Raw genomic sequence first — 26604 nt, 5'->3', positions numbered from 1 at the left:
TAATACGTTTATTTTTTATATTAGTTGACTGGGTTAATGTTGTTAAAAAGCTTGATTGGGCCTATTTTTTAAAATGTCCTGACTAAGATTTTTAGTTTAAATAATATTTTATAAACATCGAGATTTGAATAGTGTCCAAGCATTTCTGCCAACTATGAGTGAAATCTAGGCTTGCATAATGTTATTTTAGCTATAATCTTAATCGAAACTTTTTTTAAATTGATCTGAATCTAGCTTTTTAACAACACAAGAATGGGTAAAGATTAATGACAGTTCCCTTGCTCAACAACGACCAATTTTTTTTAGAAATTTATTTTATATACATAGTAACATAATAACGTGGTAGATATACGATTGACTATAAATCCCACTTTTGGAGGAACCACCTAGTTGGCTTTGGCAAAAACATAACCCTAATTACAAAGCTATCTAAGATTTCAATAAATAACATGAAAAAAATAATAACCTTCAACGCTATATATCATTATTACCTTAAAAATCATATGTTCGGTAAAATTAGTTTATTTTAACAAATGAATAAATACTCAAATCATGACTCAATTATATAATCAATTTCGATCCGGATATGGTGAATTAAAGTTAGCTACCAAATTATCTTTTGCCTGTGGCCATTTCTTTAATGATCTATGTTCATGTATGTGGTTTACATATCTTTTGGTATATTTTCAATATGTTATATGTTTGAGTAATACCTACTCTGGTTATTCATTATTGATTGGACAATTAGCTGATGGAATATCAACATTATTTGTAGGTATTGAATCAGATGAAACATTTATCAACTCAAAATATGGGCAAAGAAAAATATGGCATTTGATTGGTAATATTATATATAATATATATATATATAATTAAAAGATATATATGCTGATAATAGAAAATACATTAAATGATAAATTTAAATAATAATTATCCATATGGCAAGACCTTATAAGTTACATTTTAAAAAAAAATGTTTTTTTTGCATAAATATATTTATAAGTTGACTATCATTACATAAAAGCTGGAGTACATAGGACCATCTTCAAAAATATCCATAGTTTAATATAAAACAATATTATTGGGCAAACATAAGATTGTATAAAAATATATATTAATGATTAGAAACATGTTTTTTTTTATCACATTACTCTTAAAATATGATTAAGAATGCTGTCTCTTAAAATTCTTTAAAATGCCACTTACAAGTCCTCACATTAAAAATGGCTCTCCCAATATTTTAGACAAAAAAATAATTATGCTTAGTTTAAAATTGTCAAAATCGAACCATTTAACAACATAATTTCAAGATCTTGCAGTAGTAACAACATAATATTATATACTTACCATTTCCTTTTGTTTAAAATAATAATTTATTATAAGCAAGTTACAATAAATCTTACATTACAACTAATGCCACACTGCATATACATAACTTAACACTCCTGAAATTTTAATATTTAATGAAATACCCTTTAACATTATATTTATATGAATATAATACAGGGTTTGTTTTTGTGTCTATAAATGTATGCCTTTTTTTCAATGAGATATGGTAAAATTTGCATGTTATGTTTTTTATTGAATTTGATTCTTTATTGAATTGCTATGTCTATTAATGTTCACTGTTTATTATTTAAATACTAAGTTTTTTTTAAATGCTATGATTTTTATATTTATATTTTTGATATGTTTTTAAAAGTGTTTGTTATGTTATTAAAATTCTTTTTGTGATGTAACTATTTTAAATATCTGTGTAATATTTGCTATTTATTTATTCAACCTTTTTAAATGAAGGCAGCAATAAACTTTAACAATCAGAACTAAGATATATTTAACAAGCCTTCCAAGTTGTTTATTCATAAAGATGCCATACACTTTTCCCACAATTTATAATTTATTTTAGAAATGAGTTATTTATGAACAATAGAAGATTTGAGAGATATAGGTAGTGTTGTTAATTAGTCAAGTTCTTTGACTACGACTAATAGTCATAGGTCATGGAAATTGACTAAAAACTTTAGCGCAACTAAAACAACTAATATAGTCAACTAAAAAGACTAATATAGTCAACTAAAACGACTAATTTAGTCGACTAAGTTGATCTATTTAGTCAGCATATAGGTAAAAATATATATTGTAAACATATTAAGTTAGAATTTATGTTAAGATTTACCATAGAAAAGTGACAATTGTCATAATCGTTATTTTTGAACTTTTTTGAATTTTTTCAAAGCAAATACGTAAAAATATATATTCTATAAAGATGTTAAAATAAAATTTCAGTGAAGCCATAGAAAAGTGACAATTGTCATAGTCGTTATTTTTTAACCTTTTAAATTTTTTTAAAGCATATAGGTAAAAATATATATTGCAAAGATGTTAAAATAAAATTTCAGTGACGATTTACCATGGAAAAATGACAATTGTCATAATCGTTATTTTTTAACTTTTTTAAATTTTTTTAAAGTTAATAGGTAAAAATATATATTGTAAAGATGTTAAAATAAAATTTCAGTGAAGATGTACCATAGAAAAATGACAATTGTCATAATCGTTATTTTTTAACTTTTTTTAATTTTTTTAAAGTAAATAGGTAAAAATATATATTGTAAAGATGTTAAAATAAAATTACAGTGAAGATGTACCATAGAAAAATGACAATTGTCATAATATTTATTTTTCAACTTTTTTGCTGAAACGAGCTGACTTTAGTCTACGCCCGTTATTATTAACTGCCACAATTGACGTGTATGGTTTCGCAAACCTCGCTAGCTTTAAATTGACAAATCATGATTGAAATAATATCTAGATTTCATAAATACTCATAAAACTTATTCAATTAATAGAAGAGTTTATAAACTTTTCAATAAAATTTAAAATATATAAATTATTATATTTAATAAAAATTAAAATTCTGTCATGTAAAAATCTTTTGAAAATTTCACAAAATTTTATGTCTAAATAAAAATTTTAGCAATCATTTATTAATGAAAACTATATTAGGATAAAATTTTAACCTTCTGGTTTATTTAATTTTAAAATGAGATTAAATGGTTTTCCAAGCCCCGGGGTTTACCTAACCCTAGTCTCCCCTATACTATTTTATAATTATGTAATTTAACTTCTAATATTATTCAATTATATTGACTTCAATATAATTGCTATAAGAAGGTTATAATATTGTATAACAAAATATTCAAATAATAGCTTTGAATTAGTGATCTGCATCGGGCCTAATTTTTCAGGCCCGGCCCGAAATATTTTTAAAAAAGTTTACCCAGACGAAACGAAATTTTTTTTTAAAAAATTTACCGGCCCGGCTCTAATTAATTTAAATACAGAAATTGATTTATATAATTTCTCTAATTAAACGATATTTATTATATGGTATCTAGTTTCTATAAATAAAATAAAATATTTATATTTTACATAAAAAATTAATCATATAAAATTGATAAATTTATATTAAAAATTTCTAAGGCCCACCCGACTCGGCCCGAATTTTCTTAAAAAATATTCGGCCCCACCCAGCCCAAATCCAATTTTTTTAAAAAATCCAGCAGGACCTTGCAAATGGTACCTCTAAAGGTCTCTGATTTAAATCATGATTTAAAATTTTACAATTACAATATTATTCTTAAAATTAATCTTTTTATTATATCAGTATATTCTAAAAATTAATATCTTTTCTTTTCTTAAAATAAAAATACCCCCTCCTCCCCCCCGCCTTGGTAAAATTTTTTTTTTTAAAAAAACAATGAATTTTATCCAAAAAAATAAAATTATTCCCCTCCCCTTTGGTGCCAGCTAAACGATAATTATAAGAATAAAAATATTTAAAGTTATTTATTTTTTTTATCTTGGAGAAAAATTATTATTAAAAATATAAACAATTAAATTAATATTAAAAAAATAAAAATTATAAAAAAATAACAAAATAAATAAAATATAATATTATCCCGAAACTTTTTATAAAACTTTTTTCATATGATCATTTTAACTTATTTCTTCATTGTTTATTTTATTTTCTATCAAATTTACCTTTCTTATATTAAAGTTTCGAAAATGACTTGTGAAATCTTTATTTAATGTATATTTTATTTACATAATAAAAGATCAAAAAATATTTATTTTTCTATTTGTATTGCACATAATATAACGAAAAAATAATCTAGTGTAATCATTTATTAAATTAATTGTTTAAAGGAATAGATCGGATTCCCTCTTCGATATATCGTATCGTATGTGAATAGAAGGCTGTGAAATTGAAATTAGTGAAATTAAGTAATAGGCTAGTAATAGCCTCAATTATATGAATTCTGTTATTGGGTTTGGGATATATAGAACGATACTGATTTTTCAAAACGCCAAAAAAATTCTAAAGGGGTTTAATTGAGGGGAATAGGGTGGAAGATTTACTATATTTTGATAGTTTTTTGTTATTATATGAGCTCGGTAAATGGGCGCATTATCCATTATTATTAGCGAATTCAACGGTAAAATGTATGATATCATCCAAATTTATTGATGTAAATGCCCCGTCTATAATAATGTATTTTTTGAAACCATTAATTCCTATGGTGCATAAAACCGATACGTTTTTCCCCTTTGAAGAAGGGAGTTTGACGGATGGCCTCTTACCCAGAGGTGCCCATCCATAGTGGGAAATGACATGGGAATTGAAGCCTGTTTCATCTAAATAGAATATATTTTGAAATGGCACGTTCATCATATTTAGGCAATATTCTTTACGAATATTTATATCATTCGGGGAATTCCGTCTATCGGGTTCTTTTCCAACCCATTCCTGCTCCATCCCATTGATTTAAGGCATCTAGATATTCCCGAATCACTCATTTTGAGATGAGGTGGTAAATTTTCCACTATATTTTTTATCGTCAATCCATTATTATGTTTTAGTAGCTGTATAATTTTAGATTTTAATTCTGAATTATCCTTTTTGTTCCTTCCTCTTTGATGGATTATGTAATCGGCCAAGGGAGCACCGTAGTATTCGGGGAATGGTACATCTTCACTGAAATTTTATTTTAACATCTTTACAATATATAATTTTTACCTATTTACTTTAAAAAAGTTAAAAAATAACGATTATGACAACTGTCACTTTTCTATGGTATATCTTCCCTGAAATTTTATTTTAACATCTTTACAATATATATTTTTACCTTTTTACTTTAAAAAAATTCAAAAAAGTTAAAAAATAACGATTATGACAATTGTCACTTTTCTATAGTACATCTTCACTGAAATTTTATTTTAACATCTTTACAATATATATTTTTTATTTACTTTAAAAAAAGTTAAAAAATAACGATTATGACAATTGTCACTCTTCTATGGTACATCTTCACTAAATTTTATTTTAACACATTTACAATATATATTTTTACCTATTTACTTTTCAAAAATAACGATTTTGATAATTAATATTTTTCTATGATGATAGATCTTCACTGAAATTTTATTTTTACATCTTTACAAACATATATTTTTACCTAAAAAATTTAAAAAAAGTTCAAAAATAATGATTATGACTTAATTTAGACTTAATTAGTTCTTTTAGTCGACTTAATTAGTTCTTTTAGTCGACTTAATTAGTTCTTTTAGTCGACTAAATTAGTCGTTTTAGTCGACTATATTAGTCGTTTTAGTCGACTATATTAGTCGTTTTAGTCGAATATATTAGTCGTTTTAGTCGACTATATTAGTCGTTTTAGTCGACTATATTAGTCGTTTTAGTCGACTATATAAGTCGTTTTAATAGTCGACTGATAGACTAATTTAGTTGCTAAAGTTTTTAGTCTAATTTTTCGACTAAAACTATTAGTTAGTCGTCTGTTAGTCGACTAAATTTAGTCGATTAACAACACTAGATATAGGCATCACACACAATTACCAACAATACTTTTAAGTTAATAAATAGGCTTATTAAAGAAAGTATGCAACACATTACAAGGATGGATAGTACTAGATTTAAAGTTGTTATTGTTATGGATATTGGTGGAAAATACTAGTCTATGTCATAGACCTCAAAACAAAAAGGAATTTAAATAGGACAATAATAAGTTTAAAATCGAATTGTGGGCTTTAGCCAATGGGTCCTAGCTGATAAAAATATGAAAAAATTACACCAACTGAAAATTGATTATGTTGAATTATTAAAACGGGATACTTTTCAAGATTTAATAAAATTAGCTTTTAGTTTTTGCTTTGTAAATATGCCAAAGGATAGTACATTGGGAGTATAATTTAAATCATAGTATTTATCAATTTAAAACATAGAAAATGATTAATTTATTTGTAAAAAACATAGCATTTCAGAAAATCAATAAATAAAATATACCAGACCAAAAAACTTATTAAAATAAATATTTTCAAACACAAATTTGAAAACATACAAAACAGATTGTTAAACTTTAAAAATATGAATAAAAAGAAATAAGGGTTTTTGGGATACCCCATCCCTATAGAGTTGTAAAGGGTGTTTTCGCTTTTATCAAAATATGATTAAATTTCAATGCGATTAGGGCAACACAATTAGGGATTTTTTATTTTATACGTTTATCTATATTTTTCAATTAAAAATTTTGGCCTGGCCAATATTGTGCCTAAAATAAAAATTCTGGCTCTGCTCGGGCTTGAATTTTTTCGCAATGGTTAGTTCAGGCCAGATCATGCTGATTTCTAATATTCATTATAACATTCTACAATAAAATAGTTTAGAGGTATGTATTTTATATATATAGCTGATAAAAATAAGTTTTTTTTAAATATAAAAAATAATCATTGAAATATATGTTTATTGGTAAGCAAATTAAAAATAATATGGTTAGCTCACAATTTTGAATTCCTAAACATAAGACCCTCTACGTTTATGATGGTTTTATTTTCATGAAAAATTAATTGTATTATTATTTTAAACACATTTTCGTCAAGTATATTTTGCATTATTTAACAAGCTATTTTTTAACATATTTACTTATTTCAAAATTCTCTCATCGTTTTATTATGCCTAAAGAAAATTGAAATATTTTTGGGAAAATTCATGCCAATATGTATGTACTGTTTTTAGTGCAATAATACGCATGAACCTAGATTTGAATCCGATCATCCACTAAGCTTGTAAACATCTCGCATAAAAAATAACTTCCAAAATTTTACCTAAAAATGAAATTCATATTAACAGTTATTTTGTTTGTGTTTAAAAATATTTTATATGTTAAAAAAAGGGTTGTAATATATTTAATATGAATTGCGAATATTATATAATTTTATATTAACCACTAATTGAATTCACGATTTTCAAAAGATGTTCGAAAATTTTTATTTATGAATGTTCGCGAGTGCGTTAAAAAAATCGATATTTTTACATTAAAATATGTAATAAATAATCATACTTTGCGTTACACAATTTAGTTTTTATTAACCTATTTTTTTTAACATTATTTTTCTTTGATTTCAATTATTGAATGCTGAATAATAAATTATTTTCTAAAAATGAAGATTTGAGCTAATTAATATTAATGTAGAGCAATGAAAAAGCCAAAAGAATATGGAACAAAAATCTAATATATATAATCTCCATAATCAAAACACGTACGTTTTCGTATCTCCCTAATGTATTTAAGATTTAAGGAGACTATATAATGTAATGAATTTTTTGCTATCTTCGAGAGTCGAACCACCAACTTCCCGTTTCAAATGGGCATGCTTTACCCATGCACCAAAAATTTAAAATATTAATTATATATATATTAATTAATTAATAGCTGATATTTATAAAATTGCCGTTTATTACCATAACTAGCTGACGATGTTGAAGGGTAATTATTTAATTTGTGTGTATGGTACTAAATATATTTTATTAATAAATTTTTTAAAAATATTAAAATTTAGGAGAAAAAGAGGTAAAATTGTTGCAATACAGTGAGCATTGTATTAGAAATATCAAAATTTAAATTTGTGATGGAAATCATATTGGATAAAATTTAAAATAGAGATGCTTGAAGATTTTTGAATTTTAAATATGGGTTAGACATTGGCCTGAAAATTTTTTTTTGCAGACATAACTAGGCCTGATTAAAAAACCAAGGCTCATGCAACTTTCATATTCTGATTGTATTTTTAAATGAATTACTACTTTTACATATTTTATTTCAGTTCTTAACTACCAAAATTATTATGGTCTTTGGCGGGCTTGAGGAAATTTTTTCAACATGATTATTAGCATGAGCCTTTTGGGAATTTTTTATATATTAGATATTAGGGGTTCCACGTCTTTATAGAGAAACCATTATAGAGAATGTATTTTATAGAGAAACATTTATAGAGAAAACAATTATAGAGAATGCATTTATAGAGAATTGTTTTATAGAGAATGTAATTTATAGAGAATGATTTTAAAGAGAATTATTTTATAGAGAATGTCCTTTATAGAGAATGACTTTAAAGAGAATGATTTTATAGAGAATGCCGTTTATAGAGAATGGTTTTATAGAGAATGCCGTTTATAGAGAATGGTTTTATAGAGAATGCAATTTATAGAGAATGATTTTAAAGAGAATTATTTTATAGAGAATGTCCTTTATAGAGAATAACTTCAAAGAGAATGATTTTATAGAGAATGTTGTTTATAGAGAATGATTTTAAAGAGAATTACTTTTATAGAGAATTATTTTGTGGAGAATTATATTGTAGAAAATTACATTGTAGAGAATTATTTTGTAGAGAATTATTTGTAGATCTTGATTTTATAGAGAAATATTATATATGGGACAATTATAGAGTTCAAAAATTTTATGCAGGATTTTAAAAAAACACCCACCCCCCCCCCCCCTTTCAACAGAAAAGTTTGAATAAATAATTAGTCCTAATGATACGAAGAAATTTAAATATTAATGATAATTATACTTGCTTATAACCAGATCTATCTACCAATAATAAAAGGACACTTAACCATTCAAACAATGTTAAACAGGACCTTTTACCACAGGGTAAGGGGTTATAATTCAAGTTAGACATTGAAATTAAAAGGGGTAGTTTGTATTTGGAATTTCGTTATGTTTAACAAGTGCAAAAACCCTATAAAAAACATTTTAAACTTTTTGATTCATCTTTCTCTAAACTGCTAAGGAGTTTACGGCTTGTAATAAGAATTTTCATTTTACTAAAATCAATTTAGAGAAAAAGGTGTATTATTTTAAATTTTGTCGATGTATAATTTTTAGGTAAGAGTTTGAACTATCATTTTGTATTTTGTAAATTCAGATACAACTATTTTCTGACCTATGATGATTTCGACAGAAATTGATCCAACCCAGTGGCGTAGCTACGGGGGTGGTTTTCGAGTTTGGACCCCTCCCAGAGCAAAAATTATTTTTAGATTATACGTTCAAAAGACTTAAAAGTGATTTTATATGAATTATATTTTTCTGTTTTGATGTTTGTGGAAGGATATTATATTACTATTGAAATTATTCTGGATAGTATTATTATAAAGTCATTGAGAATAATCTACTAAATTATAATATAACATATTATTGATGCATTTAAAAAATATATTTATTATATATTATCGAAGATATGATTATGATTTATAAGATAAACCCGGCCGCCCCCCAGCTTTTATATGTATGGACCCCCTCTAAGGAAAATTCCTAGCTACGCCACTGATCCAACCACCCCCTAGTGTTCCCTCCTACCATGTGAATACTAGACAGTACTCTAGTGATCTTAACTTAATTTTGGTAAGGCGATAGTTTGATGGGTATTGTTTTATTTTTTGTTGTTATTTGCATTTAATATCATTAATTGAGTGCGTTTTTTAAATTTAAAATCTGATTTTGCAAGAAATGCACCTGAATAAGTGTAACATACCCACCCTTAATGTTGCGCAATCGGTTAATTTTAGGCAATTCCAAAACGGTTAGCCAAGTTTTTAGGCCAAAAAATCGGCTAAGCATAATTAGGCTTAACATAAAAATAGGCGAAAACGAATAGTCAAAAATTAGGCATCGGCTAAGGAGCTCGGTTAATCACTCGTCATATATCGTTACATAATAAATTTATAAAATAATTTTAATAAAGGCTAGGCTTAGTGTTGCATAACGCAGACGGGCGATTAGCCTAGCTCCCAGTCCCTACATTTTGTCTAATTAATTTTAGGCGATTTTTCGGTTAAGCCAAATTAGGTTTAGCTGATTTTTAGGCTACTAACATTACTTATAAATTTCAGATTAATGTAAATTAAAATTTCTTCAGAAGTTCAATATAAAATCTTCTGAAATTTATAGGGTGGGTATTCTACACATATTGGAATGCATTTTCGGCAAAATCAGATTTAAAATTTAATAAAACGCGCTCAATAAAATGCAAAAAATAGAACAAAATACCCATCAAACTATCGCCCTTACCTTAATTTTTACAAAATTATATAGATTTTCATTATAAATTATTAAATACAAAAAATTTTGGCGAAATCGTATGAAATTCCCAGGGTAGATTCTCTTCGGAATAGATTTGGTAAAATCAGATTTATCAGGGAAATTAGAAACGCGCACTATAAATCAGAGACCTACAGGCCCTTTAAATCCGGCCCGGATACACGGACTGGGCTGTATTTTAATTTTTTTTAAATATACCCGGGCCGAGCCTAAAATTTTATTTTTTTAAATGCACGGGCCGGGTCAAAAAAGCTTTTTTTTAAAAAACCCGGGCCAGGCCATATATTTTAAAATCAAATATTTTAAATCACCATTATTATCTAGGCAAAAATATATAATATATTTTTAAAAAATCGGGGCCGGGCCATGCAGATTAAAATAATGCACAAAGCAACTAAATATTGACAAAATTTTCTAAAAAAATTGGCGTAAGGCTGGCTTTGTTGCTAATAGTTTTTTTTAAAAATTGCTACTCTACTAGTTAAAGCAAAGCACTAATAGAAACTAATGCATATATACATTGTATATAAATATAAATTTAATTATATAATTTAAAAATATAATTTAAACATTTAAATTAATATTGTGAGACAATGCCCTTAGGTAATCTAACATGGGCCTTGAATAGTAATCTTCGACTATTCTATACACCCGTTGAGCTCTTTCTATTAAAAATATATTTAAGGATATTTATTTGGAAAATCTACTCAATAAGAGGCTAAGGATATTTAATCTGGAAAATCTACTCAATAAGAGGCTAAGGATATTAAATCTGGAAAATCTACTCAATAAGAGGCGATAAAGAAGGGAATATTTTCATAATTTTAACATTACTACTTCTAATTGTTCAGCGTATTTTAAAAAAAATAACAACAGGAAGCTTAAAAATATTATCATAATTATTCATAAGCAATTACAAATCAGGAACGTGAATAATTTTTTTTAAGATTATTTTTTCCTTTTTTTTATTCAAGGGTTCCGAGAATTTATATGACGGCGTCTGTCTTGTTTTTTTTTATGTAAAAATATAAAACATAGAAAATATGGACAAATATAATTCTTGTTGAGAAAAAAAAATCTAAAAATAAAATGGAAATAAAAAAAATTTTATATTTGATTGAGATTTGCTCTATGAAAATACAAATAAATAAAAATTATAATAAAAGTTTTGGAAAATCTACTCAATAAGAGGCTAAGGATATTTAATCTGGAAAATCTACTCAATAAGAGGCTAAGGATATTTAATCTGGAAAATCTACTCAATAAGAGGCGATAAAGAAGGAAATATTTTCATAATTTTAACATTACTACTTCTAATTGTTCAGCGTATTTTAAAAAAAATAACAACAGGAAACTTAAAAATATTATCATAATTAGTGTTGTTAAACGGCTCGTTTTGAGCCGATTCTTAAAAACGGCTAACTCAATATTTTAGCAAGAAAAATATTCCCTAAGCCTCGAGATTTCGCTAATAGATGTCCAAACCTTTATTCCTTCTACAAACAAAATCTTCAGGCTTGCGTAATACTATTCTGGATGAAATATTGAGTTAGCCGTTTTTAAAAATCGGCTCAAAACGAGCCGTTTAACAACACTAATCATAATTATTCATAAGCAATTGCAAATCAGGAACGTGAATAATTTTTTTTAAGATTATTTTTTACTATTTTTTTATTCAAGGGTTCCGAGAATTTATATGACGGCGTCTGTCTTGTTTTTTTTTATGTAAAAATATAAAACATAGAAAATATGGACAAATATAATTCTTGTTGAGAAAAAAAAATCTAAAAATAAAATGGAAATAAAAAAATTTTATATTTGATTGAGATTTGCTCTATGAAAATACAAATAAATAAAAATTATAATAAAAGTTTAAACTTACAATTATTTAAGTTTTATTTTATATATAATAGGATTTAAGAAAAATTATCATTAATTTTGAAATCTAAATTTTTTTTAAAGAACTTATAAATTTTAATGGCTGAATTTATTTTAAGCAGTCAAAACAATCAATTACTAATTTTTGAATCATTTATATTTCAACGAGAAAAGCTTATTAACGATACAAGTTATTGGCGTTGTGTTAAATTCCACTTGGAGGAGTGCAATGGAAGGGCAAGGACAAAATCTGGAGTTATATTTCATAATCAAATGCATAATCATGTTCCAGACATTGCCGAAATTGAAGCAAGGAAAGAAATAAATCAAATAAAGGAAAAGGCAACTACCTCGCAAACTCTACCCAATAATATAATAGCGGATATAACAACCAATATATCTACAGCAGCTATGGGGAGAATGCCAAGTTGTTCCTTACTCAAAAGAACAATTCAAAGAAAACGACGCCTAGTAGGAAGGGCGCCTACTGTTCCTGTTAATTTAATTGACCTAATAATCCCTATTGAATATCAAATAAATAATAACGGGCAACAATTTTTATTATATGATAGCGGTCACCATGATCATCGATGCCTAATATTTTCAACAGTGAAAAATATACAGTTCCTATCAACGTGCGACAAATGGTACGCAGATGGCACCTTCAAAACATGCCCTCCACTCTTTCAACAAATCTATACCATCCATGGAATGAAATACGACACGATTATTCCTGCCGTTTATATCCTTATGGCGTCGCGTCGCCATCAAGATTATTTAAATATTTTCCAAAAAATTAAAAATTTCGAAATTCATCTTGATCCTAGGTCTATAATGACAGACTTTGAATTGGCAGCCATATCAGCTTTCAACCAATCTTTTCCGTTGGCTGATAACCGTGGATGTTTCTTCCACATGTCTCAATGCATATGGCGTGCCGTTCAAAAAAATTCAATAATTTGTATGTCATATATGACAGAGCCTAATTTTGCTTTACAAATTAAGATGTTATTATCACTGGCATATGTGCCAGTGGATGACATAATCCATGGATTCGAGGTGCTGGTTGGTTCCGAATTCTATCAAGAAAGGCGGGATATTCTCCAACCTTTGATAGAATACTTCGAGGAGACATGGATAGGCAAAATGATAGCAATGGAGAGGAGATCCCCATTGTTTAGTATTTCATTATGGAATTGCTATGATTCCACTCTGTTGCGAGCTCCAAATACCAACAATGCAGTAGAAGGTTGGCACCGGAGTTTTTCTTCCCATATAAGTTCCCATCATCCAACCATTTGGAAATTTATCAAAAGTATGAAATATATATTATATTAAAATATTTTAAAAATCTTATTTAATTTTTAGCTCTCAAAGATGAAGATAGCCTTAATTGCTATAAATTAGAGCAATATTCTTTGGGACTATTGGCCCCACTCTCAAAGAAACAATATCGGGAAAGAGCTCAACGGGTATATAGAATAGTCGAAGATTACTATTCAAGGCCCATGTTAGATTACCTAAGGGCATTGTCTCACAATATTAATTTAAATGTTTAAATTATATTTTTAAATTATATAATTAAATTTATATTTATAATGTATATATGCATTTGTTATGAATAAAAATTATATATTTTGGATTATGGAACTATTTTGAATTAATTTTATTTGATCGAAAAAATTTGAATAAAGAATTTATGCAATAAAATGTTAAGTTATTAAGATTATTACTAACTTAGTAATTATTTATTTTTGTGAATAACTTAATTTTTCTAACTTATCTTATTGCTTTCCAAGTGAAGGTGTAGGACATTGCTTTTTTGGAAATTTTTTTTAAGCTTGATGTTTTCCTTTTCTAAATGTATTTGATATTTCGCATCAAATATATATAATAATAAAATATTCTACATTGTAATTAAAAAAAAACTCAAAGCCTCTTATTGAGTAGATTTTCCAGATTAAATATCCTTAGCCTCTTATTGAGTAGATTTTCCAGATTAAATATCCTTAGCTTCTTATTGAGTAGATTTTCCAAATAAATATCCTTAAATATATTTTTAATAAATTATATTAGATTAAATCTGATTTAATAAGTGCCAAAAAAAAAGAATTAGACGGTAAATGGTCATATTTGAGAAAATTTATTTCTAAAATAATTCATTTTCTATAAAATCATTCTCTGTCTTCAATATAAAATTATTAATCCTTCCCTATAAAATAATTCGCACTAAAACAATTCTCTGTAAAATAATTCTCTGTAAAATAATTCTCTGTAAAACAATTCTCTGCAAAATTATTCTCTATAAAATCATTCTCTATAAAAGACATTCTCTATAAAATCATTCTCTGTAAATGAGATTCTCTATAAACGACATTCTCTATAATTGTTTTCTCTTTAAAAGTTTCTCTATAAAATAAATTCTCTATAAAATCATTCTCTATAAACGAGATTCTCTACAAAATCATTCTCTGTAAACGAGATTCTCTACAAAATCATTCTCTATAAATGAGATTCTCTATAAACGACATTCTCTAAAATTGTTTTCTCTTTAAAAGTTTCTCTATAAAATAAATTCTCTATAAAATCATTCTCTATAAACGATATTCTTTATAAACGACATTCTCTACAATTGTTTTCTCTATAAAGGTTTCTCTATATTTGCATTCTCTATAAAAGATTCTCTGTAAAGACGGGATACCGATATTAGGCATAATATTTATATGGGTCTCAGGTAAAAGCTAATTTAAATATATTTTTACTCAAAAAATAGTATTCACTATTAGTCCTAATGAGTGGGTCTTGGTCTGAAGTAGGATTGAGCTGGAATAAAAAGAATAAAAAATTATTATGGTTTTTAGAGATTTACCTATCTCCAGGCTTGAGAAAAAAATTTCAAAATTATTACGCGTTGGCCAGGTTTGAGAAAAATTTTTTAAAATTATTATGGGTGGGGCTGGGCTTGGAAAATATTTTTATGAATTATATTGGACTAGGCTTAGGGAAAATTTTTTAAAATTATTATCAGCTTGGATGCTTGGAAATTCTAATATCTATGGACCAGACATTGATCTAAAACAAATTTTTTTTGCAAGCCTGGGGACCTGGCCTGAAAGAGGGAGCGGGTTGTAAAGAATAAAAAGATATTATTTTCAAATAACAGGTAACAACTATCATAAAAGTAGGGAGAAAAACTAACTAATTACCCCTCAACCCCATCATTCTTGACGGGTTATTAGCTAGTAAATAAATGATAGTTTTAGCAAATCCATCCTTCATTCCTTAAAATTTTAAAACTATTTTACCATTTTTATGCACTTAATAGAGGTTAGTTAAAAAATTAATATCTCGAATTCAACGTTGTCCTAAGTCAATATTTGAACAATGCGTGAAAATCTACAAAATGTAAAATGCATGTATCTTGATTTTACTATGAATTAAATAATTATAAGTAAAATCTTTTTACACTATCTTTGCTGCATGCAATTAAATGCAAAAAATAATTCTAAAAACAAAATATATTCAAGGATTTTTTTTTCCCGTTTGAATATTATATTATAACCGCTTCTCGGTTGCAAGCGCAAATGCATTAAATGACCCCAAAACTAAACACGATTTCTAAAATTTTAAATTATTATAGCCTTCTATCTCAACATATAATTTTACAGGAGAGCTATAATAAAATTAAAATAAAATTGCTGGAGCACGAAAATAATCAGTCGACGATATATTTAAATTTTAATCGGGCATTTCTTTCTAAGAGGAGTTCATATCAAATTTTTTGTTAATTATAACAATCAATCAAAATAAATATTAAATATGTAATATATTGTAGGAACCATTTGTGTGACCCTGTCTTTCGCCTTCATATTTTCACCTCCCCCGTTAATCTTCATGCCTCATCTGGGGTTTTCCATGTTTACTCCTGCCTTTTCCACTTTCAATTATAGCATTTCTATGTTGATAGCCTACCTCCATGCTATGCCTCAATGGGTCAAAATGATATATTACGTTCCCTTAATAATTGTATTCCAGTTCGGGTGGGCTTGCGTTCAGATATCCCATCTTTCCCTCATACCTAGGCTCAGTTCTGATCCCAATATACGAGTCGAATTGACGTCTTTCAGGTTCAATTTTTTTTTTTTTCTTTTAACTTACAATATTTTTGCGGTATATTATAAAAAGGGCCGACCTAAGTATGTGTATATCCTATTTTAATACAAATTTCATTTGGTTGGGAAATTTTTCTCGGATATTTTAACAAAGAGCTGTTCAAGTGATTTATTATTTTATGCTTACAATTAATGAGGAACTTGTAGAGGTTTAATAACGGAGGCGTAGTGTTAAAAGGCTTGATTTGAGCCTATTTTTAAAATGGCTAACTCAATATTTTAGCCAGAAAAATATAGCCTAGGCCTCGAGATTTCGCTAATAGATGTCCAAACGTTTGTGCCATATATGATCAAATTTTCAGGCTTGTTTAAAATTTTTTGGATAATATTTTGAGTTTGCCGTTTTTTAAAATTGGCTCAAATCAAGTAAAAAAATATTTTTAAATCAATAGATAGGGCAATTTTAAATATTTTTCGGGCGAGCTGGGCAGAGCAGACTTCAATAAAAATCATTTTTTTTATTTCATAGTTTTAGTAAAAATGCATTAAAATAAATAACGAGCCAAACTAACCATTAAAATAATTTTTAAACATTAGATTGGTTGGCTGCTTTATGTGCATATAGTGTGCTAAAAATACCTTTTTAGTTAGTGACTATTTACTGACCTCGTACCAGGTCGTAATAGAATTACATATCAAATCATATACCTCACAACTCACCCTTAATAATTTATAAGATGGTGAAATCACTTAAATTTGTTGCGATTATTAAACTTCTCACAATTTGTTTTTCTGGAAAGGAAAAATTGTTCTTTTAGTAAGATGCTTTTTTTTTGATTCAGAGAATTAACTATAATTTTTTTAAATGAAGGCTATACCAGCCACTTGACCTTGAGCACCTAATTTTAATAGATAAGCAAAAAATAAGTATAGCAAAATAAAGATGAATATATTATAAAGTCATTCAAACATATCTTGGCACAGATTATTTGCAATCCTTTCCAACCAAAATATTATTTTGGTAATTGTGATCAATGTCCAAGATATAAAAAGACAAATATTTGATTTGTTAGAAATGAATAGAATTGATGTAACGTTTAAACAATGAGTCGTAAGTGATCTACCAAATAGATATTTTTTAGAGAAACTTATAATATTATTGAGTTCCCACTTATTTATATCTACCCAACAATCGTTATTTCTGGAAATTTTTTAACTTAATTTAAATGAAGGGGGATAGCCAGTCTACCAGTATAAAAATTGTAAAAATTTCTCAAAAATATGTTATTATAATCTTGACATTGAAATTTTTTTCCATACACAGCTCATGTGAATAACGTCTGCGATGGCATTGGAGATACAGTAAAAAGGTAAATAAGCCAAGTTTCAGAGGTAGTGTTATTAAACGGCTCTATTTGAGTCTATTTTTAAAAACGGCTAACTCAATATTCTAGCCAGAAGATTTCGTTAATCTATGTTCAAACCGTTATGCCACATATGATCAAAATCTTAAGGCTTGCATTATATTTTTACTAATAAAATATTGAGTTAGCCGATTTTAAAAATCGGTTCAAAATAAGCCGTTTAACAACACTATTCAGAGGCATATAAAAATCATATTATATAACTTATCAATAAAATCATAAAAAAAATTTTGAATACTTTTTAAAATAGTATAAAAACCGAATCAATTTAAGTGCTGATAAAATTTAAATAAAAGCATTCTAATATAAAGCTATTTTCAGACAGAACGTTTTTTCAAAGCAGTTTTTAGGTGATGTTACCAGCATTTTTTTTTATTTCCAGGCATAGGATACTACCTTGTCCAATTAATATTTTTATATAATATAATGTTTAAAAAAAACAATACAGATCCCCATTTTTTTAATCGTAAATAGAAAACAAACTGATTTGATTTTAATAACGATTAAATGGCGTCTTGAAATGTGACTTCGGATTATTTTTCTTAAAATATTACATCATATAAAAAATTCATTAGACAAGCTAGTATCCTTTGTATGGAAATAAAAAATTACGGTAGCATTATCAAAAAACCGCTTTAAAAAAACGTTCTGTCTGGAAATGGCCTAAATAAATTTTTCATTTTAAAATTGTTTTTTAATACAATATTATTGCCCTTTTTAGCTCTGTTACATTTGAATTTTTATATCATAATTATCTTATGCTTATTTATATTTATATTCCTGCTCTTATCTAATATTTACCATATTTTTTATTCGACAGGTTAAGATTTTTTGTACAAGTTTCCCGACTTGTTATTTAAATGTTTGTTCGACCCGTCAAGGGCCGACATAATTTTTTCAGACGAATTTTCCTGCCAGCACATTTTTAATGTCTATCTATATCTAATTCCCAATGTCAAATGGTTCGTATATCCCTACTCTATTGCTATCTTATCTATTACAATCGTTTTATAAATCAATTTTTTTAATATCGCTTTAATTTTTTATGAATTTTCTACATTATTTAGCTATAAGGAAACAGGTTTGTTTTAATTAATTTATTAATCAAACAAAATATTAACTTGAGATTCAAAAAAATATATCAAAATTTAAAGGCTCGATTTATATAGTATATTAGTGATCTGCATCGGGCCTAATTTTTCAAGCCGGCCCGGCCCTAAATTTTTTTAAAAAAAGTTTTGTCGGCCCGGCCCGAACCCGAAATTTTTTAAAAAAGTTTTGCCGGCTCGGCTCGGCCCGAACTCGAAATTTTTTTTAAAAAAATTTACCGACTTGGCCCGGTCTGAATTTATTTAAATATAGAAATTAATTTTTATAATTACTCAAAATAAAAGACATATGTTATATGTCGTTTAGTTTCAATAAACAAAATCAAATATTTTTATTTTACATAAAAAATTCAATAAAATTGATAAATTAAGATATATTTAAAAAAAATTCCAAGGTCCGACCCGACCCGGCCCGACTTTTTTTTAAATATTAGGCCCGGCCCGGCCCGAACCCGATTATTTTAAATACGGGCCAGACCTAACTTTGCAGATCTCTATATATATTAAATATCAAGCACGGCCCTTTTATTTATTATGTATGAATTGCCCGGCCTGTTAAATTTTTGCCCGGCCCGCGGACTGGGCTCTGTTTTTAATGTACATAATTCAGCATTTAAATCTAAAAAAGATAAAATATTTAATACATACTGTCTTTATGCAATTTATTATTAATGATTGTATAATTTATAATTAGTACTTGTTTAATTATTAAAAATTAAAATGTTTTTGTGTAGAAATGACAATCAATTATTGTTGATTGGTTAAAAATGAAATATAAAAAATAATGATTTGAATATAAAATTTGGGGATAATTTTTAGTAACTTTTGACTGGAAATATATTATGAACGTTTTTTTTGTAATGAATTAAAAATAATTTTTATTTGTTTATGAAAAAGATGTCAGATATTTTTGTAAAAATTTCTATGTTTCTTTGTTTTTTTTTGATAATAAATAAAATATGAAAATTTATTTAAGTATCGATTTTGATTAAGTTTTTGGGAGAATTTTTAATATAACTTTTAAATTGTTGACCGTGAAGACCAGTGTCTGATTTCTGGTTAAGTTAAATATTTAAAAGACAAACCTATAAGAAAGAGTCCTATAAAATTATTCTAATTGGGATAAAAAGTTAAATTTTTTTTGTCTTATATTTAATTTAATGTATACTCAACGCAATTTTCTTTGTAAATATTTTTGGAATTAATCTGTAAAGTAATTTAAAATTTTGTAAGATAAAATTTTTAGATTAAATCGGTTGTATAAAGTAACAAAAAATTTTTTTTAATATTTAAATTTTTTTTTATAACACGGCAATTTTAAAGTAAGATAAATTTTTATATAATGAAATGAGCTTTTTACTTAATTTTGATAGTGAGCCTAGCCTATTTGATAAAATTTCCGATTTAAGAATATTAGTTATCAAATGTTATATAAAAATATTGATAAATTCGATATAAATAATTAGTTAGTGACAATATTATTATGGGTCCTAATATATGGGTTACTTATTATAGTAAAATTTTTACTAAAGAAATGTACCTTTGTAGTGAAAGGTATATATTCATTTGAAAAAAGACACGGTGGTGTCAGATAATTCTCGTAATATTCAAGAATGTGCAGAGAGATCAGTAGTGGTTATCCAGGAAATTTCAAATAGAATAAATAATAATCAGCCTATTAAAACATGTGAAATTTTAATGACTGAAAGAATAAGTAAACCATGTCAATGTCCTAGGGTTAAATTAAGAATTGACTATAGGTACATTGATATGTTGTTCGACACTGGAGCGAGCATTTCAATAATGTCTCTGGAATTTTTTTATAAATATTGACTTAATGGTATTATTATAAAAAAAAATATGTGTTTTAAATAGTTTGATGGTTCTGAAATTGAAGTTTTGGGTAAAACTCAATGGGATGCTGTTTTTAATGATACTACCATAAGTTTTGATTTATGGATAGTAGAGAAAAATGTGGAAACAATTATGGGGTGGGATTGGATTATCAAATTGAACCTCGTAATAATTATTCGGATTTTTTCATTATTGATAGTGAATTGGCTAAAGATAATGCTGAAAGAAAATTAATTGCGGATAGCATCCGAAATAAACTTCAAGAAAGAGAAATGTTTAGTTTATTGAACGAAGGAAAAAAGCCTGTCGTTAATAATAATTTTATTGAATATTGAGAAAAATACAGAATCAAATAACTCCAAAATAAATAGTGAAATTGATAAAGATCAATTGATAAATTTTGAAACCAATGAATTAAATAAAATTAATCATGCTATACCTTTGTTAATTAAAAAATATGATATAATTTTTGAAGAAAAGTTGGACGTTTAAATAATTATCAAGAAGACGTTAGACTTAAAGAGGGTTTTTCACTCATTTTCTTTTGGCTTGTAGAAGAGTTCCTTTCGAATGGAAAAAGGAAATAAATGATGAGTTAGACAAATGGGTAGAAGATGGAATTATTATTCCATTTGAATTAGTGAATGGGTCACAGCAGGTTCCAGTTAAAAAATCAAAAGGAAAATTAAGGCTATGTGCTGATTTCCGTGTAACCATAAATAGATGGGTAGTGTAGGTAAAATATCCATTGCCTAGGATTGAAGAAATTTTGGCCAATTTAAAAGGTGGCAAATATTTTTCCAAAGTTGATTATCTTCTGCATATTTACTTACCTTTAAAAGAAGAGATTCAAAAATTGTTTATAATAACGACTCTTAAAGGATTATTTGCATTTTGTAGGTTACCATTTGGATTAAGTGTCAGCGCCGATATTTCAGCATACTATGGCATCAGTTTTCCAAGGCCTTGAAGGAGTTTTTTATTATATGGATGATGTGTTGGTTACTGGTATAACACCAGAACAATATAATCAACGTTTGGAAGAAGTTTTCAAACGAATTCGCAATAAAGGTCTAAGGTCCAGTAAAGAAAAAAGTGATCTTGGGGTAACAGAAGTTATCTACTTAGGACATCAAATAAATGGAATGGAGGTGAAACCTCTTGAGAAAAATTTAAAAAATATAGCAAATATAAAGCTGCCAACCAATAAAGCGAAATTGCAATCATTTTTGGGTATAATAAATTATTATCATCGTTTTGTGGGGAATTTTGCAAAAGTGGCATCTCCATTGTTTGATTTATTAAAAAAAGGTGTTCACTTTGATTATAAAATTGAACAACATGAAATTAAAAAAAAAATAATTGGTGAAGAACCGATTTTAGTATGTTTTAATAATGATTTAGAAATAATTTTGGCTGTAGATGCATCCAGTTGGAGGTGCATTATTACATATTTGATGGTTTAGAGAGACCAATTATTTTCATTTCAAGAATTTTTCATGAAGTTGAAACTAGGTATTCTGTTATGTTATTTTTGGATTAACCAAGTGTGAATATTTAATTGGTAAAAAATTTGTGGTTTATACTGATCACAAACCATTAATTCATTTGTTTAAAAAAGATAACAAATATTTAATGTTATCTCCCAGATTACATTATTTGTTATTAGTGGGAGTTTCTTGAAATTAGATATCGTCGAGGCAAAGAAAATTGTTTGCCCGATATTTTATCCAGGTTGGGATCTAGTGAAGAAGTTCTCGACTTTGACAAAAATAAAATAGTAGATGTAGTGTCTTTCTTTATGGGAAATATAGAAATTTTTTATATTGTATTTTTTGTAGTAATAGAATTTTCGCCATTTTATTTTATCTCAAAATAATAATATAATTTTTTGTTATTCAAATTCATATGATAATCTATAATAATGAAAATAAACATTTTACAAAAAATACAAAAATCACAAAACAACAATTTACTTATCATTTATCCCCAATTGGGTTTCGTTCATATTCTTTTCGGATAACGATCTTGACTTGTAATTTCTTCCTCCCTCTCCTTTAGATTCAATTCATCGTTACTGCTTATTATGTACTCTTTGTTTACTCTCTCTTCCGTTCTCTCTTCCACTTCGGGTCTCTCTTCTAATTCGTATTCATCAGTTAATATATTTTCGGTTCTTTTCCTTAATTGATCAGTATGACGTATAATCGTTTTATCCTCTATACTTACTTCATATCGTAGTGATCCGAGTATGCTTTTAATAATGGCCTTTTCCCATTTTTTTCTCTTTAATTGTAAATGCGCTACACTTTTTCACTTATTTCGAAATTTTGAGTGTAGTATTCTAACTTCTCCTTTTTGTTCCCCCGTTCGAATTATTGGTCTAAGTCTAACAATCCTCTAGGTTTTATTTTTAGTAGTATTTCAGCGGGACTTTGTTTAGTTTCTGCCCCTGGTGTATTTCTGTAATTGTAGAGAAAAATAGCTAGACTGGTTTCTAAATCCCCCTCGTTTATTTTATTCATGCTCTGTTTAAAAGTTAGAACTAATCGTTCGGCCATGCCGAGAATGGTAAGGACTTCCATACACTAATTGTATTCCGTTTTTTCGTAGAAATCATGGAATTCTTTGCTGTTGAATTGTGGTCCGTTATCTGAAACGATTATCTTAGGGAATCCGATTCTGGCAAAAATATTTCTTAATATTTTGATCGTGCTTTCGGTTGTAGTACTAGTCATGGAAACTATTTCTGGCCAGCGACTGCTAGCATCTATCACTACCAACCAATAATGATTTTGAAATGGTCCAGCATAATCAATATGTAATCGGTGCCATGCTTTTGGTGGTTTTGGCCAATTTTGAATTGATGTCTTTTGAGGCATATCGTGTTTTCCTGCCATTCTCTACATTTTTATGTTTCTATATCTTGGTTTATATTAGGCCACCACGCGTATTGTCTTGCTCTCATCTTCATTTTTACCATTCCAATATGTTCTTGATGTAACACGTTGTCGGTATTGTTGTTGTATTATCATTTTAGTTATCCACAATAAACAACCTCTCTCTGTTGTAATTTCCTCTCTCCTTTGGCTATACTCCAGAGTTGTTAAAGGATCTAGATATAAAAATGTGGTATCTGTATCTGTATCTAGATAGATTTTTGGTTAAATAATCTGTATCTAGATATTATTTTAGACGTTGTATCTGTATCTAGATCCATTTAAAAAGTATCTTTTAACAACTCTGCTATACTCCTTTAAACATGTATCACTATTGTATACCTGTATACTTTAGAGAGTACATCATCTTGCATTGTTTTTCTTCCAATCTCACTTGCATTTAAATGTGTTTGTTCTCCCACTTGTATTTGATTTAATGTTTTTCTTTTGATATTGTGGTTTCCTGTTTAGGTAATCGAGATAGCATATCAGCATTGGCTAGTTGTCGACTACTTTTGAATTCTATTTCATATTGGTAACCTGCTAATAATGCCCATCTTAGTATTCTAGCAGTAATGTTGTTGCTATATCTTTTCTTGGATGAAATAAACTCATTAATGGCTTGTGGTCTGTTTGTAATGAACTTTTTTCTATATATAAATTCTTTGAATTTTGTAATCCCAAATATAATGGCAAGAGCTTTTATTTCTATTTGGCTATAATTTTTCTCGGCTGCATTTAGCGTGAGGCGAATGCAATTGGTATCTCCTTATCCCCTCTATATGTGATATTACTGCCCCAATTCCTATGGCTGACGCATCTGTTGCTATATAATGGGTAATTTTGGATCATAATGTTATAATATAGGGGTACTACTTATTTCTTGCTTTATTTTTTTTATACGCGTCTTTGCATTCATTAGTCCATTTCCAAGCAACTGTTTTTCTAAGTTGCAAAATTTTAAATAAATTTTGAATAGTATGTTGCTGACCCTAGAAATGACAGTAATTGTTTCAAGTTTGTTGGTTCTGGTACTTTTTTTACTGCCTCAGTATTTTTTTCGGTAATTGTAATCCCGTTTTTTGAAATATTGTGTCCTAAGTACTCGACATTTTGTTTGAAAAATTTACATTTTTCTATTTTTAGCTTGATTCCATTTTCATCTAGACATTTTAGTACCTTTATTAAATTTGTTTCGTGCTTCTCTCTATTTTTCCCTGTTATTATAATATCATCTAAATAACAAGCTACTCCTTCAAAACCTTTTAATAAATTCTCGATAGCTCGTTGAAATATAGCTGGAGAAGACGATATACCAAAAGGTAGTCTTGTATATTTAAATAATCCTCCATTTATATTGATTACAAGATATTTTTGAGACACTTCCCCCACTTTAATTTGAAAATATCTGAGAGATCCAATATTGAAAATTCCTCTCCTTCTACCAAACTTGGCTAATAAATCTTGGATTCTTGGTATTGGGTATGAATCAATATTAATATTCTGATTTATAGTTCTTTTAAAATCCCCGTAAATTCGTAATGTTTTATCTTTCTTTTGAACAATTACTATGGGTGATGCATAAAGTGAATGATTAATTTTTCTATTACTCGCCTTAAAATCTTTCAATCAGCACATTTCTTTGGTAATTAATTAAGTAAATTCATTTTATATATTAATGTTATTTATTTGTATGGTCCTTTCAGGTATTTCAGTCATTTTGGGAAATTTAGTTATCCAGTTTCTTCCAATGAGATTTTTGGTATATCCTTTTGTAATATGAGAGGTAGTTCTAAAGTTCGTCCTTTATATTGTACTTTTACTACAGTCTGAACTAATAGTGGTATATTGGTTCCTGTATAGCTTTTAGTTTTAGCATGCAAGTGAATCCAGGACAATTTAGTTTATTTATCCAATCTATTTCGTTAATTATGCTTACCCCAACTCCAGTATCTAATTCCATTCTGATATCGCTGTTTATTTTAACATGCACCCAAAATTCTGGATTATATTCGTTTGTTTTATTATTAATAAAATTCACTATTTCTTTTCTACAGGCTCGAGCAATGTGCCTAATTTTGTTACATTTATAAGAAGTGGCATTCTTGAAAAATAAATTTTCCCTTCTATGATTTTCGCCGCAGGAGTGGCAGAGATTTGGTTTTTTGTAGCTCATATTATAATTATTATATGACTTAGATTGTTTGGATTGTTTATCATTATGATTATTAACTTTTTAAATTTTATTTATATTATCATTAAGTTCCTCTTCTAACTGATCGATTCTAGTTTCATCATTTTGTATTTTTTATAGCTGTTTCTACTGCAGTAGCTATTTGAATAGCTTTATTTATGTCTATATCATCTTCAGATAATAATCTTTGTAAAATTTGAGGATTTTTTATTCCGAATATAAATTTATCTCTTAATGCAGTATTTTAATATTCTCCAAACTCACAAGTCGTTGCTAATTTTCGAAGATTTTGGATATAGTCTATTAATATTTCCTCATTTTTTTTGATTATATTGATAAAAATTATATCTTTCTACAATTATATTAGGAGTAGGATGAAAAAATTTGAGTAAAATGTTATGTATTTCTAATACCTCTTTATTTCCTGGACTATCTGGTGCGCATAAATTTACCAATATTTTATAAGTATCACATCCTATTGTTGTTAATAACAGGGATTTTTCTTGTGATGATGTTAACCTTGGTTGTGTGTTTTTAAATTCTTTAAATAATTCGTACCAATCTTTTAACACAAGTTTGAATCCGTTAAACTTTTTATCGATTGCGCCATTTTTGTAGTGTCTTTCTT

The 26604-nt window shown here is 27.3% G+C and overlaps 3 protein-coding genes across 7 annotated transcripts in view; 2 read left to right on the top strand and 1 right to left on the bottom strand.

The window, feature by feature from the left end:
* The first annotated feature begins 514 nt into the window (after positions 1 to 514).
* LOC135927445 (major facilitator superfamily domain-containing protein 12-like) overlaps positions 515 to 26604 on the top strand; it is a 35392-nt gene continuing 9302 nt past the window's right edge. For 4 of the 5 annotated variants that reach the window (XR_010572091.1, XR_010572092.1, XM_065463418.1 and 1 more), the window contains exons 1-2: positions 515 to 841; positions 16180 to 16471. Coding sequence is in view for 3 of the 5 variants with exons in the window: in XM_065463418.1 (XP_065319490.1) it covers positions 553 to 841; positions 16180 to 16471 (581 nt within the window). In the remaining 2 variants the exon portion in view is untranslated. The remainder of the gene's footprint in view (positions 842 to 16179; positions 16472 to 26604) is intronic. The other variant, XM_065463419.1, reaches the window with a different exon arrangement.
* Positions 6215 to 26604, bottom strand: part of LOC135927446 (zinc finger MYM-type protein 1-like) — a 279857-nt gene continuing 259467 nt past the window's right edge. The window contains exon 4 of the mRNA XM_065463422.1: positions 6215 to 6225. Coding sequence (XP_065319494.1) covers positions 6223 to 6225 — 3 coding nt within the window. The 3' untranslated portion in view covers positions 6215 to 6222. The remainder of the gene's footprint in view (positions 6226 to 26604) is intronic.
* Positions 13325 to 13919, top strand: LOC135927447 (uncharacterized). The gene is made up of 2 exons (XM_065463423.1): positions 13325 to 13659; positions 13713 to 13919. Exons 1-2 carry the CDS (start codon positions 13350 to 13352, stop codon positions 13901 to 13903), a joined length of 501 nt encoding a protein of 166 aa, XP_065319495.1. The 5' UTR covers positions 13325 to 13349; the 3' UTR covers positions 13904 to 13919.

Source organism: Gordionus sp. m RMFG-2023, chromosome 3, assembly GCF_954871325.1.
Source record: "Gordionus sp. m RMFG-2023 chromosome 3, tfGorSpeb1-WG-v2, whole genome shotgun sequence".
Taxonomy (NCBI): Eukaryota; Metazoa; Nematomorpha; class Gordioida; order Chordodea; family Parachordodidae; genus Gordionus; species Gordionus sp. m RMFG-2023.
The sequence above is the reverse complement of the archived record's forward strand: the minus strand, read 5'-3'. Positions and strand labels throughout refer to the sequence as shown.